We start from the raw sequence: 14738 nt of genomic DNA on the forward strand, positions 1-14738 counted from the left end.
TCTGTGAGGTATTGACGCGTGTCTATGGAAGTTCAACGATGCCTTTTCACGATTACCACAATAAATGACAGAATAAAGCATGTGTTTCTTCATTGCTGCATGAGTACGACTGTACCCAAGGAGCTGGGAGACAATGGGCGCTCACAGCTGATGCGGTGCAGGGGGGTGGTGGGCGTAGACACATGTACAAGCTTTCTCTTTCTCTTTATTGTCTGGATTAGACAAACACAATGAAAACTATTCTGTGGCTCCGCGATTTTAATGAATTCAAAAAAAAGTTAACAGAGAGACACACTGTTTTGTATGTATCACATGAGTGGCTGTTTGAGTGTGTTTCCCCCCCTTGCTGCTTTTCTCGTCATCATTCAATCATTTTCATTTTAAATTGAATGGTGGCATGTTTAATGTTCTGTACCTTACAAAACTGACTCTGAGAAAGTGTCAGAGGTGGAAAAAAAAAGGGTTGAGAGGGAAAGGTAGAAAAACTAAGAGCATGTGGCCTTGAAGTCATGTGCAGCTCCAAAAGTATTTCAAACCGAGCCAGGAAAAGGGGGCGTGGCACTCTGCGAGCCCACGGCCCTCTCTCTTTGCTTTGGTGAAGCGGTTACATAACATAACCCACCGTCCACAAGGTAGATAGACCAGCCCTGATACAATCATTGCACTGAGCTGTTGTGCACATGCATGTGTTAAGAGGGGTGTGTGTGTGTGTGTGTGTGTGTGTGACTCTCTCTCCCCCTCTCTCTCTCTCTCTCTCTCTCTCTCTCTCTCCACGCCCCCCTCCCATCTTTCATCCCGGTCCTCTCATAGGTTCTTTGCAAAGGTAACGGAGAGACCGGGGGCTTTATAAAGATCCACTTTGTTCACTCGGTCTCGCTGCTCGTTTCATTTCTTCGGTCTTGCTTGTTTCCGCCAGTTTGCACCAAAATGCCCAGCAAGAGGAAGAAGAACAAGCGTCGCATGAGGAGGGTGGTAAGTGATGGCTGGCGCACTCCCCCCCCCCCCCCCCCCCCCCCCACTAGATTTTTTTTATTTTCATGAAGATATATATCCAAAGTGTGTTGGACTTTATTATAATGTGAAATCAAGTCAGTTACTGAGGACCTTCCTCTCACTTTTGACAATTTGTGAGAGAAAAAAAGAAATTAAAACTTGTTTTTGTTCCTTTAACCCACAGTGTTCGCTGATGCCTAAAATGGAAATGCTGCTCAGAATATTGTACGAAATGTCCCTCTAATCAAATTAAGCTTTTAAACAAGAACTTAAATCCCAAATCAATAGAGAGCTGACCAAAGTCGACCAGATGCCGTATGTATTCATTCTGTTAATGTCGGAGTTATCGGAGCGCACGTATTCGCACTGTGTTGTTGCTTTTCTTGTGACGCACTCTGCTCCGAGGAGCGCTCCACGCTCCGTGCGTAAAATCTCGCAGATTAAAGGGCCGTACCACTAATGCACCTAAGGAAACCATATCGAAATTATACTCTAAGTTACAGTTACACGACACTTGAGATAATTCTGGTTTGACTTTGAGATACAAGAGACAAAGAAGATTGCCCGCCTCTTGGTTTGACTCCCGTGCGCCATGTGCGCTCTGTAGCTGTAAAATTTTAAAACGCAGAAATTGAGATTTTGAGGTTTGTGTATTTCTGTGATTTATTGTCATTACACACACATTCAAAAATGTATGAAATAGACCCCCACCTCTCATGCACTTATATACACTTATAATACACAATGTCTTGACCCACAGGGCTACACTGTTGTCATTATTATGCAATTCAATGTACTGATGCAGCAGCGTCAATGACATGATAATTAACACTTGTGACTCCATCCCTGTTAGGTAACTGGGAGAAATTTAGTTTCTGAACATTCAGTGCCCAAAGCGAAGGGGTGGGTGTGGCAGAGAGGGGAGGGGTGTATGATGAATGAGAAGTTAACACAGAGGCTCCAGTTTCTCAAGAGGGCAAAGGTTATTCCATCCCCAAACAATGTTCTCTATCATTTCCAATCACAACAATCAATTGATTAAAACCATGTTCTATTTTCTAATTTCAATTTATAAATAGTCACTTGCTTCACTGCTAAAGGCTCACTTGAAGTCCAGTCCTCCAGCTCTGGTAAGACTTCTCAGTATGGAGTTAGTGGCTTTCTTCCTCAACCCCCACCCTCCCTTAAGTTTCTGGCTGGCTGGTCAGTCCATGACTCTCAACACCACACAGCTGTATTTGGTAGTGTGTTGACTGGAGGAATGTCTTGCCTTAGATTTGCCAGACTGAAGTCTGCACAGTCTCTCTGATTCTCTCTGCTAGTGACACACAGATAAAAATGGCACCTTACAGTGTGGTGTTATCACCAATTCCCTCAGAGATATCAGAGCTCAGGAAGGGAAGGAGCTGCTGGACACTCGAGGATGTCAAGCTGAGTGCTCCTCTTTGGCCACACATGCCCTTGTATGTAAGCACCCTCACTTTGATTTAAAAAAAAAAAGTGTTTCTCCTCAAGGGTGGCTGGGCCTTCTTAATGCAGCCGGGGGAACACAGTTAACATCTTTGATTAATTGAAATTTATATATTACTCTGTGGTGAGGTTTGGATTCTGGACAGCGAACTATTTGTGGGCAAAGATAAGGGAGGGGTTGTTTTGACGGTGGCTAGCTGGACAGGCGTAGACATATGCAACTACACACACAAGCTCCATTGGCTTACAGAATTGGTCTAGCACTGTGAATGCCTAACTGGCTGTTGGCCTAACAAAAGCATTTTCGGGGAGTGATTGTAACCTGATTATAACCTGATTATGATGCGATTAGACCCACTGTCTGGCCCGCGGGGCACCCATCAGTGCTGCTGACTCGCACGGTTTCCCTTCCCGCTTCACCAGACCTGTCAGGACCGCTCTGATTCAACTAATTAGCTCCCATTATCTAACTAGCTTTGCTGGGCCTACTCCCAGTTACTCAGCCCCTCCCTCCAGTGGTCTGGGCTCCTAAAACCTCCATTAAAGCCCGAGGGGGTTTTGTCCGGAACTGAAAAACATGTTGGACCTGGCTGGGATGGCATGCCTGGCATTCCTGCGGACAGATATGTGCTAGAATGAAGCGCAGACTGACAACAACATCAGTATCTGAATGAGGCCCTCAAAAGCATTCAGACCCCAAAAACTTGCATTTGCCTTTTAGCAGTTTGCTTTACATACTCAGCACCTGTTTGAAGCCATTGTACCTTCAGTATCATTTAGTATTAAAGGTGGATCAGGCGGAAAGATCAAGTTTTACACTCTTCAGCTTTTCAGCTTTCAGGAAATATCAATTTATATTACCCTAAACTAATTTACTTCATTTTAATGCATTTTACATTTAATTATTTGTCCTAACTAACAGGTAAAATACCACTGTAACAACAAGACAACAACCAGTAACCCAGGGGTTTTTGTGTCTTTCCCCTTTTGCAGCAAGCTCAGAGAAGAGCCCTTGAAGAGCAACACGCAACCAACCCGGCGGTCAAAGCCAGCCCTGGGATCGCAGTAAGTGCGCCCCCTGCAGCAACTCCAAAGAAAGCCACTAAAACTCCAGCACCAGCTCCACAAAAGATCCCAGAGGCCGTTCCCATTGCTGTCCCCATTGTGGAGACCCCCAAAGCAGAACCAAAACCAGTTGTGGAAGAACCTGTCCCAGAACCTATCCCAGAGCCCGTCCCAGTCAAAGAAGAGACACCAGAGCCCGAGGCTGTGGTGTTGGAACAGACTCCAGCAGAAGTTGAGGTTGAAATCCCAGCACCGGTCACTGAAGTAGCACCAGTCGTCGAAACTCCGCCGGTGACGCCCCCTGTAGTTGAGGCTGATGTCGTACAGGAGGCCGAACCTGTTATTCCTGAAGTGGAACCAGTAACTGAGGTAAGTTTTTTTTTTTTTTACACAAGTGTCAATGTTAATGATAGAGGAATAGCTGAGGGAGAAATGGTTTCGTTTTCCATTGTCAGATTGAGATTCAGTCCTTTCCAAATCAGTGGAGCCTTATTACAAAACTTCCCCATAAAATTCTTTTGTTGGTGCCTCCATTACATTTGGAAATCAATTTCTGTGACATCTCACCAAGCTGGTTCCTTCGAAGGTGTGTTGGGTTCAGCGTGTACCTTCATTTAAAGTGCATGCAGTTGCCATTTTACATGCTTGTTGGTCAAATGTTGGAGAAATGAGCATCATTAGGTACCAGTTTGAATATGGTTTTCAGGAAAGAGGCACTGTCTATGGGCTCTTTCTGTGTATATTTTGTCAGTGTGAGTTTGGCTTTTGTGCATGGTTTGGGTCTTTTTTTAGATGGTCTTTGGTCAAAATGTGCTGTGGCTCAGTCCTTATGGGAGAAAGGAGGTGGAAGTGGTGGGGGGTGGGAGGCCGAGAGAACAACATGTTCCATTTAGCAAAGAGGTGGAAAGTAGGAGAGAGATTGTAGGATACATCAGTGGGAGACTGGGCAGCGCTTTTTCATCATCTAATCCAAACTGCCGGCACCAATAAGGACGTGTTTTTTTTCTTTTTTCTAAAACATGCTATTAAGGAGGTTGCTTTGAGTTCTGGTCAATTAAGCTGAAGAAAAGGAAGAAAAAGCTTGCTGTCTGTCCTGTGTTGTATTGAAAGAAGTGCACAAGCTCTGTGTCTATACTTCAGTTTTACTGAGATTCATACCAAAGAAGTCCATCACAAAATAATGTCCTCCAGTTCTGTTTTTGCCAACAAAAATACATTTTCTTTAGCAAGTTGAAAACGGATGGTCTTTGTTGTTTCATGCTGCCACCATTCATATTCATTGGGAACAGAATGTTCTGTCTCAGCCAGTAGACTGCAGGCTACGTGGAGATGCACACACAAGCTGCAAACTGCACATACATGTACATGTCCCTAAACTCAGTGTGCATGCAAACTCGCAAATGCACGCAAACACACAGACACGTTTGTGCATCTATCTTGTCACTGACATAATGAATTCCCTAGCCCCTTATCCTAACCCTAACTTAAAACAAATTCTAACCCTATAACCTAGACTTAAGCCTCAAACAGCCCTTTCAAGCAGCATCTTGGTCCCCATGAAGCACCATGGACCCCACATATGTAGTAAAACAAATTCACACACACACACTCACACACACACACACACACACATGGAATTCATGGGCTTTGCCCCCAGTAACTGAGCAATGACCACTTATGGTGCACATGTATGTCCCCACATGTATGTTAGCGTGCACGTGAGAGCACGATGCTGCACAGGAGAGACAGGAGGTGTTATCAAAGGAATGCTCATTTCCTTTGACTTGACTCAGTGTGACACTGCGCTCCAGTAATACTTGGACCGTCACAAAGATGTCCTTTAGTTGGAGGTTTGGATTGTAACCTTTAACCCCTAAGTGTCAGTTCCAGTGTTGCCCTTCCCGCTGATGTATAAAGGTCCAGTAAAAATGTTCCTATAGGGGACTGACTGCCCATCAGTGTGTAGTTGCTAAGCTGTGGCAGTATCCACCCCCTCTGTCCCTTCGTCCCTACCTCCCTCCCTCCCTCCTTCCCTCCCTTCCTCCTATCAACCACACCACCCATCTCTCCTTTTCCTCCGTTCTTGCCTTGCTTTTTGTCTGCTCCTTCACTGCTTGCAGATGTGCCAGATTCAGCTGAGAAACAGAGACACTTATGCTCTCTTGCAAAACTGAAAATTAGTCAGTGCAGACGGCAGTTGCAAGCACATACAGCTGTACTCATTTTTTACTTGCTTCGTTTTATGAACTTGAAGATTTTGACTTTGTGAAACGTTGTGATCCTTACGCTTTGGTAAACTTGCACTTGCGACCGCAGTTCTGCAGGAAAGTGTTGACTCTGTGACACCACGTGTCAAGCCACAGTTGTGACACTCATAGATGATAGAATCAGAGTGGGCATAAATGGGGCTCGTATTCAGCTGGCTTTGGGGCCAAAAAGAGATGGCCCCGCAACTTCTGGATGCCTCCGCGGAGAGTCAGGTGAGTACAAGCCCACCACTCAATCTATAGTTTTTCTGTGGCCTGAAGCGACGGTGGGTGCGGCCCCTGCTGAGGCTGAACATTTTGTACCAGCTTGCTCCCCCTGTGCTCCTGCAGCCCTCCACTCCTCCCCCCTTCTGTCCCTCACAGTTTTCCCTTGTAAATTTGCTCTACCTCGTCAACCTTCCTGCCCTCCCACCACTTGTTCCTCTCTTGTCTCTTCTTTCTCCCTCCTCCCTTCTCCTCCGCCCTCCCTCTTTCATTTTTCTCCTCTCTCCTCTTGTCCGCTTTGCCTTCTTCCATCATCCCCTCCTCTCTCTTCTCCTACTATGTGCGGCCTGCGGGCCCTGATTAGCTTGTCTAATCAGCACATGCACACATTCATCCATGTGTCATCCTTTTTATTGTTAGTTCTTTACTGGGAGAGGAGACTGGACCGGGGAAGGTGGGATATTGAGTTCCATGTTGGGTTGTGGGGGGTATATCTGCCTGTTGAAGTATGTGTGTCTGTGTGTGTGTGTGTGTGTGTGTGTGTGTAGTTTAGCCTTTGGTATGTGTGTGCTGAAGAGAAGCTTATAGACAGCTGTCACAACCTTTTTAAAGTCTGTGAGGAATCTCTAGTGAAGGGATGACTCTGGGTGTGTTCACTATCAGTTTGCTCACCATGAAAACATGATTGGTGAGCATATTTTCTTTCATCACATCTGACAATAGCCTGAAAGAGAAAGTAATGAGTGACAAAGAAGTGTGAAGTGATACTTATTTTCAGACTTGTTGGAAGAATGATCACCTTTGGCAAAATTTGGGTCCCCCACCCCCCCCACCCCTTCTTCCTCCTCACACGTGTACACATCCACACCTCCCCACATCTCCTTGCGATTTTTATGGGTTTGTTTTGTGAGACACTATAGAGCTTTGCTGCTCAACCATTTCCTTTTGCACAGCAGTCAAAATATCTCCTCTTCTGTTTTGAAGTTTGCTTTGCATCTATTTTACAGCTCACCTTTTATACTAAGACTCACTTCACAAAGCCTTGGATGTATTTTTTTTTTCCTAATCTGTAATGTGTGTGTGTATGTATGTAGAACGTTAGTTGGAACATAGTGTTCAGTGTATTTAGGTACACTATGTCACTCTCTTTGTGTTAAAATGGGCTGTGTAAAATGCAGCTGCTCCTAGATCAGCTTTGGTTTGTGTTAAATTTGGCTTTTAGTAGGATTTGTGGGACTGGGATCTGTGTGCAGATCAGTTTGGTACAGAGTGTTCTGGTGCTTGGACATGCTGGAGGGTGTGTGTGTATGTGTGTGTGTGTGTGTGTGTGTGTGTGTGTGTGTGTGTTTGTGTGTGTGTGTGTGTGTTTTACCATCAAGCAAAGGAAGGCCTATAATCTAGCTCCCTCCCTCTTTCTTCCCCTCCCCCTTTCTCTCCCCTATACATCCCTCCAAGGCTATAGCTGGTGTGTGTATTTTCCCTATATATGTGCGTGTTTGCTTACTTTTTACTGCTTTTGTTCATTAGTTGTGTAAAATACAGCAGGACTGGATTCCTCACCTCTCAGTAGCACAAGAGGCAGAGATGGTCAGGTATCTCTGAGCGTAACCACAGAGGTTTGAACTGTCCTCTGTGAGAGTTTCCACTCTCTTCTAACAACTGTAGATAGATGAAATTAGATGTTTTTGGATGTTTGGATGTTAGTAGTAGCAGCATCACAGGGAGCCTGCGTGCACTAGGCTTGTCCCACATTGAAGAAGAGCTGGTACAAAACAGGCTAAATAATTTACTGTCTGGCTATGAACATTTACAATATTTATGTGCCGCTCCCTGTGATTGCCACTATAGCTCAACACACTTGGCTGCACAGCGGGCATCCCCAGTGGCCATTTAGGTCACTGCCAACTGTTCCAGCAAATCGATGGCAAGGCTGCAAAATAGAACAATATGAGTGACTTCATTCTATCATCATCTGGACATTTTTGGGCATCTGTGTCAGGAAAATACAAATTTTTATGAGTAATACTAGTAATACTAAAGCAGTGCCAACAACAGACCATCGCTCCACCATCTGATGAATATGTAATGGTTTGCTCATGGATACTTCAGAAGGTTACACACTTTAGCTTCTCTATCAATTGCCCACTTGTGCAATTATGAATGTTGAACAGGTAAAGATGTGGGGGTTTTAAATTTGTGTGGGTTTTGTGGAGTAACTGAAAGACTGATTTAACGAGGTGGGGGTTTCGGTTTTCTGAACCTGGGGTAGATTTTACAGAGGGGGTGAGAAGAGGGCGTAACAGCTTCCCATTATCCAATTGGTTGTAACATTCCCGGAGATGTGTTAGTGTGGACTGCCAGTCCAAACGCATCTGAAAAATCTGAAAACATTCTCATTTTGGCAAGGGTTTCCTGTTTCCTGCTAAAAGCCTCACTGCGTTTTCACTGTTGAACACCTCCAGGCCATCGCACAGTTTGGCTGTTGTGTAGAGGATCATTTCGCTCTGGGCACATTTCATGGACAGCTGCAAGTGCGTAAGAAAAGTCAGAAAACAGGAAAATGGCAGCAGCATAAAATGAGTCAGATATTTTGAATTGCCTGTAAAGGATTGTTAATGTATCCTCGAGGACCTTTTTAATGAGATGTACTTTTTGCCAACCGCACTTTTTTTCTATTAGCTTAAATACATATATGTGTTTACGATTGTTTTGCTGACACGTGACTAAACGCTCCCCCTCTTTTCATTATAGATCACACCCCCAGCTGAGGCTCCAGTGGCAGCTCCTGCTGAGGCTGAGGTAAAACAAACCTGCATTTTACACACACACACACACACACACACACACAAACGCACAAACACTCAACCCCTTTTCTTTCCCCTAAACCTCAACTTGTTCGGGCAGTTTATATTTGTGGTTTAAGCCGGAGGCAGGTAACACGGGTGTCAATGAGTATGAGTGAAGCATAACTCGACATGACACTTTTCAAGCTTTTCAAGCTTTGATGTTTGAGCAGCAAATTTCAGAGGCAGCTTTAAAGAGGCTCTGTGGAGAGCAGAACAACACTTTTTTCAGCCAAAAGGAAAAGTTTGTGCCGCAGTGTGTGATTTCCTGGAAACATTTCAGCTTTCTCTTCAAATCTTGAAAAATGGTAAAAAAAAAAAAAAAAAAAAAAAAAAAAAATCCTACAACCACAAAAAATGCTCGCTTAAAGGAGCTATTTGTAAGTTTTGCTATTGCTACATAGCCAACATTAGCATTAAAAGTTAATTAACTCTTATCTCTATCACGTCTTTTCCTCTACTGAAGTTAGTTGAACCAGCTAACCAACTAGCCTCAACCTGTCTCGTCACTTTCCCATACCAAGTCACTGCAGCGCCCTGGAGACGTAGGGCTGCCTAGAAGGCGTATTATAACCTCTGGTCTTGTAAACGCAACGTTGGCTGAAGTTCTTCTCAAGCAACCATCACCACAAACAGCTCCCATCAAGAAAACGTACATATAGCCCCTTTAAATTTTTCTAGACAAATAAAGCGAAAGGAAGGGGTAAAAAAGAATAAAAAATCAGTGGTCTCATTAATTGGCTGCCTTTCAAAAAAGCATAGCAGAAAGCATTCATGGAGTGCAACAATCTAAACTTTTCTGGTAACACATTTTTGAGTGTATGTGGTGGCTTTTGTTTTTACGGCGCAAAACACTTGCGGCCTACGTTACACAAGAGTAACTCAGAGTTTCCACTTGTGTTTTATAAGGTTACAGCAGCAGCAACTGGACAAGGGACAAACCTTTCAATGGAAACATGTATGAAGTTAATGTGACTTACTGAAGCTTCACACCTTATGAATAAGAACCACACTTTGCCTCTGGTCTTTTTCTCTTAAGTAACACAGTTGTCCCATCACAGCTTTGGTCTCCTACTCCCAAAAAAACAACAAAGAAACATGTTTTTATGCTTTTCATTGATCTGCAAACAACTCAGCACATAGAAGATTTTACTGACTTTCATTACTGATATAAAAAGAATCAAAACAACCTGAAAGTGCAGTTACTATGGGTTTTGATGGGCTTTAAGTGCTGCAATTGTTTTGAAAGCTGCAATTAGGGAAACAGTCCTAGGAACCACAGCAATAACATTCGGTTCAATTTGATCATCATAAGATTACTGTGTGTGTGCTCTGTGCAGATTACTGCCCACAGCAAAATGTTGGCAGTTCAGCTGGTTTAAGAGATAAACAACCAGTGTTTCTTCATTCTGTTACTCATCTGTCCATCCACCTATTGATCATGTTATCCTAGCAGCCATTCTGCCGTAAATTAAGAGGTTGCTTTTCATTTCTCGTCCTCCAGGTTCAGTCAGTTGACACAACAAACATAACCACAGAGACTGAACAGGTAAGACTGAGCTCTTTAAGACCGCATGGCTTGACATTATAGTTGTATGAGTATAGTATAGTAGTTCTGGTCATGAATCAGTGTAATTCTGTCGGCACTCTATCTTTATCCAGGGAGATGCATGTTGCATGGTTTCCTCTTAACGTGTGCCGTGTTGGTTTTGCATGTGCAGACGCATGATGTCTGCGAGCCAGAGACTGAAGTGGAGGTTGAGGCCTTGGCAGAGGACGACGCAGTCACTGAGGTGGAGGTGGAAGCCGCCGTCACGGAGGACATCGCCGCACCAGAGCCCGAAACTGAAGCGACTGAAGAGCCGGTGGTAGAAGCACATACGACTGAGCAGGTTTCTGCTGAGGCGGAGGCTGCTGCAGCTGAAGTGGTTACAGAAACAGTGGTGGAATCAGTGGAGGAGGTTATCACAGAGATACCTGAGCCCGAACCGGTGACTGAGGCGGTGGTCAGTCCTGCAGCTCCAGCTGAGGAGGAAGAGAATGAAGCTGCAGTGGAGGTGTTGGCTGAAGAAGTTGCACCCGAAGTCCCTGCTGAGCCTGACACAATCGCAGAGGTGCAGCACTGATAAAAACTGTTTTTTCTTTCCGTTTTTACTGTGTGATCATTTGTTGCTTGTGTGTGGCATGTGGCTTTTATGTTTCATCAGCAGGTTCAAGCAGGTGGTCAAAAAGCTGAACACTCAAATCTTTTTTATGGCACATTTTTTCACTTGCATCGTTTATTTCAAACTCTTCAAAATCACCAAAGACACACTGTGACCTTTAATTTGTTTTCTTTACACCAGGATGCTCCTGCACAAACTGTGGAAATCCCAGTGGTGAGTATTTTTTCTTTTTTTTCCCCCATTGAGAAATTTCAGTACATTTTACTTATTGTAATTGTAACTTTTGCATGAGTAGTAACACTTCAGAAATAGAAATGTTACTAATCTGCATGTGTTGTGTACCTTTTGTCTCACCAGGTGCCAGACGCCGTCCCCCAGGCTCCGGTAGAAGAGGCTGAAACTCCTGTAACTGAAGTCAAAGAGGTTTTTGATTAATTTTATCCTTAATGTTGTGTGAGAATTTGATGATGGAGCTTTGATAGTCAGATAGATCATCCACAAATTGAAAATGTATGAGTTTTGCTATTATGTTTGTACTCATAAACTTACCTGTGTTTACTCTCTTGTTTCCTCTCCAGACTCCTGCTGCGCAGGACGTTGCTGACACGCTGGTTGATGACACGCTGGTTGATGACTTTGTTGTCACAGAAGCTGTCTCAGCAGTGGAGGTCGCCATTGCTGAGTCTGTTGCTATCCAGCAGGTGAGAACTACACAGACAGGAATTTATCATTGGATTTTAGTATTGTTAAGTTGGACCTAATAAGATTTAGAAAAAAAATTAAGTTAAAAAAAAAACCACTGAAATTTCATTGTTGTCCTGTGTCAGTAATTTCCAGTAGCAGACCTTTAACAGTAGCAGACCTGCTGTAAATTAAATGCAGATTGAGTCAGGCCTGTGGCCACCAGGTGGCAGGTTTTAACAAATAAGTGCAATGCAGCCTGGTGTTCGCTTAGAGTCACTGTTATTTCAAATGGTCCATTTGTCTGACCTTTTTCAGCCAGTCCTTTCTAACCTATTCCTGTTTTTGCTGCATTTAGGAAATTGTGGCAATGAGTGAAACCCCAAGCACTCAAACAGATTCTGTGGATGTGACCCCTGCTGAGGCTGAGCCTGAGCCTGAGCCTGAGCCTAAGTTGGAGCCTGAGCCTGAGCCTGAGCCTGCTGCTGCCCCTGCAGTGGAAATGGTCATTGTAAGTCACTGTCTTGGTGACTGGCTCATTATCATACTGTGGCTTTGTATGTTGTATTGTGCACAGTAAAACACATATGTGGACTCTCCTAACCAACTTTTTCCTTTCCTTTCCTTTCCTTTCCTTTCCTTTCCTTTCCTTTCCTTTCCTTTCAGGATGCTACTGCTGAGCAGACATGTGTGGACGTGCTGTCAGAAGAACCTCAGTCAGAAATCTGCGACATGCCATGTCAGATGCAGCTCGCTGTGGAGTCTGTGCAGCTTAACTCAATGGTAAAGGACAAGAGTTAAAGCTTTAAACCTTCTCTTAAGAGTTGAATGAATTGTATGTACTTAATGTTTACTAGTTATTCACAGATGACAAGTACTAATTTTTCTTTTTAATTCAACATGGATTTAGTGATAATCAAAATATATTCAAGGCTAACTTAATTCACTTGTCTATTATTAATAGTCACCTGATCTGATGTCCTTTGTTGTTCAGGAGATGTCAGTGGAGGCAGCACTGAATGGACACATCGTTCCAGAGGTCTCCATCGAGGGCTAGATCCACACCTCACAGCTCTGAAGACCATTTTTTTGTCTTTGTAAGATCCTCACAATGTTCAATCAGTTCTTTATCACGTAGATAACATCTCATTTTGTAGGTGTTTTACTCTCTTACCTTACTGTTAATCTCTAAACCACTCAGTTGACCCTGCTTCCAGCAGCCACTGACCAGGCTTCTTCTCTGTGTGTTTCAGATTCCCCTTTGGTCATTTGGAGGACTCATAGCTTTAAAGGGAGTCAACCAGCTGACCTTTTTTTATTTTTTAGGGCTTAACGACAGAACCGCCAGGAAATCGAAGGAACATCCACACTTTGAAGTGCCTTTCCTGTCTTGGTTCCTGTTAAAACACCAAACCAGATGTCAGCATGCCAAAACCGCTGCATTCAAAGGCAGCAGGACAGACTAAGACTCGTCATAAGTTTGCAGATACAGAAACAAACACGTTGTGGCTCCTTTTAATCTGTATTTCTCTCCAAAGGCATGTACAATAAATTTGCATTAGCAGTTGAAGCAGAAGTTGTTGAGAGATGGAAATTCCCAATACAAGATAAATGGCAGTGCCTGGTATTTCTTACATGTTCTCATCTCTCCAGAACGTCTGCCTCCACACTGCATACACTCAATGCATGTGAATACTGTAGCATCGATGAAAGTGGCTATAGTTTGTACTATGTCCATACGTACGGGTGGGAGGGACACGTTTTTCTGTTGTTTTTTTTCAGATTCACATCTCAAAACCACAGGTTCTGCTCGTCAGGCTCTCCTTACTTAGAGTCAGAGCTTCAAACTTTCACTGTAGCCTCTGTTTGTGCCCCCTTCTCTGTCCTCCAGTTCTCCTCTCTCCCCCACTAAGTGCCAAAGCTTACATTAGTCTGATGCTAAGAACACATCCCAAAACTAGAGTTTTAGGTTCTATGGCCTCTGGAGAATGGCGGATATGAAGGGGACGAACTCAGAGGTTGTTTTTTTGTGTTTCTTTTTTTCTCTCACTTTCTGCTTTTTTTAAGTCATTTTGTATAGACCATATGATGTGCTACAGTTTTGTGTTCAAAGTCTGCGCTCTGGAGGGGAGGTGTGATGTTATGTGATGTGATGTGATCTTCGTGATGAGGATCACTAGCGGGTTGTTTGATGGTCTGACTTTATCCAACTTTGAAATAAAGCTGTAACTCATCGTGATAATGGAGTACGTGTTTCACTTTTGATACAATTTCACTCATAGAATAACGATGATAGGCAAAAAAAACTAAACAAAACCAGGCATGCATCAGTCTTTGAATTTGGCAACGGAGAAACTCAGAAATGTAAAATATTTATTTTGACTTCGTTTTCTGGTCAGTTCTGTCCTGGCAATAACATATTTTGGTGGCTTTCAAAGATGCAGCCCCTGTAAAACACTATTTTTTCCATTTTATCTTGTGAATGTAAGACTTCTGTAAATCTTCTTGACATTATGACTAATATATTTGATAATTAAATGTAGGTGAATGGAAAAAAAAATTATCTGGCTAAAGCTTTAGAGATTTTATCAGATTTTATACTTTTATTTTGAAATTTTTACTCATTAAAAGGGGCAAACTTCATTTTAAGTTTAAACCGGTCATGATACACTTCTACAGTTAGCATCCACTTGGCTTGGCTTCTTCTTTTAAAAGTGATCTATCCTTAATAAGTTATAAATAATTCGAAGAATCAATACTTACTGGTCACAAACTAAATCTTACTTGAAGATGATTAAAGCTAAAACTGGAATGACATACATAACAAGAATGGCACTCAGAGATTGCAGACCCCTGCCAAGACTAATGTCAAACAACATACACCAGACTTCAGAGAAAAAAAATTCTAATTAATAGTTAATGAGCCGGATCTGCCCCAAAATGTATTAAGTTCTTAACTGGCCTATACCCCATCCCTCTGCCAAGTTCAGTGCAAATCAGTTGAGTAGTTTTTGCCTAATTCTGCTTACAAATAAACATAAAACATAACC

General features: G+C 43.2%; 1 protein-coding gene across 3 annotated transcripts; it reads left to right on the plus strand.

Moving 5' to 3' along the window:
- Positions 1-795: 795 nt before the first annotated feature.
- LOC139624477 (cytadherence high molecular weight protein 1) lies at positions 796-13930 on the plus strand. Of its 3 annotated transcripts, none has more exons than XM_071483624.1 (12): positions 796-972; positions 3457-3897; positions 8751-8798; positions 10347-10391; positions 10564-10956; positions 11188-11220; positions 11365-11430; positions 11586-11708; positions 12047-12199; positions 12355-12471; positions 12683-12785; positions 12942-13930. In XM_071483624.1, the coding sequence occupies exons 1-11, from the start codon at positions 928-930 to the stop codon at positions 12743-12745; spliced, it is 1527 nt and encodes a 508-aa protein (XP_071339725.1). In that variant the 5' UTR covers positions 796-927; the 3' UTR covers positions 12746-12785; positions 12942-13930. The 3 variants fall into 3 exon arrangements, with proteins under 3 accessions (XP_071339725.1, XP_071339726.1, XP_071339727.1); XM_071483625.1 differs by having other exon boundaries at positions 11601-11708; XM_071483626.1 differs by lacking the exons at positions 796-972; positions 3457-3897 and adding an exon at positions 5620-6008.
- Positions 13931-14738: the final 808 nt, after the last annotated feature.

This window comes from Trachinotus anak, unplaced genomic scaffold (genome assembly GCF_046630095.1).
Source record: "Trachinotus anak isolate AG129_WGS33_773 ecotype Australia unplaced genomic scaffold, CSIRO_AGI_Tana_v1 ptg000008l, whole genome shotgun sequence".
Lineage (NCBI taxonomy): Eukaryota > Metazoa > Chordata > Actinopteri > Carangiformes > Carangidae > Trachinotus > Trachinotus anak.

Coding starts and splice junctions, on each gene's coding strand:
- LOC139624477 (XM_071483624.1), top strand. CDS start 928: ATGCCCAGCAAGAGGAAGAAGAACAAGCGTCGCATGAGGAGGGTG. Junction 8,799..10,346: donor CAGCTCCTGCTGAGGCTGAG/GTAAAACAAACC, acceptor CTCGTCCTCCAG/GTTCAGTCAGTTGACACAAC. Junction 12,472..12,682: donor CTGTGCAGCTTAACTCAATG/GTAAAGGACAAG, acceptor TTTGTTGTTCAG/GAGATGTCAGTGGAGGCAGC.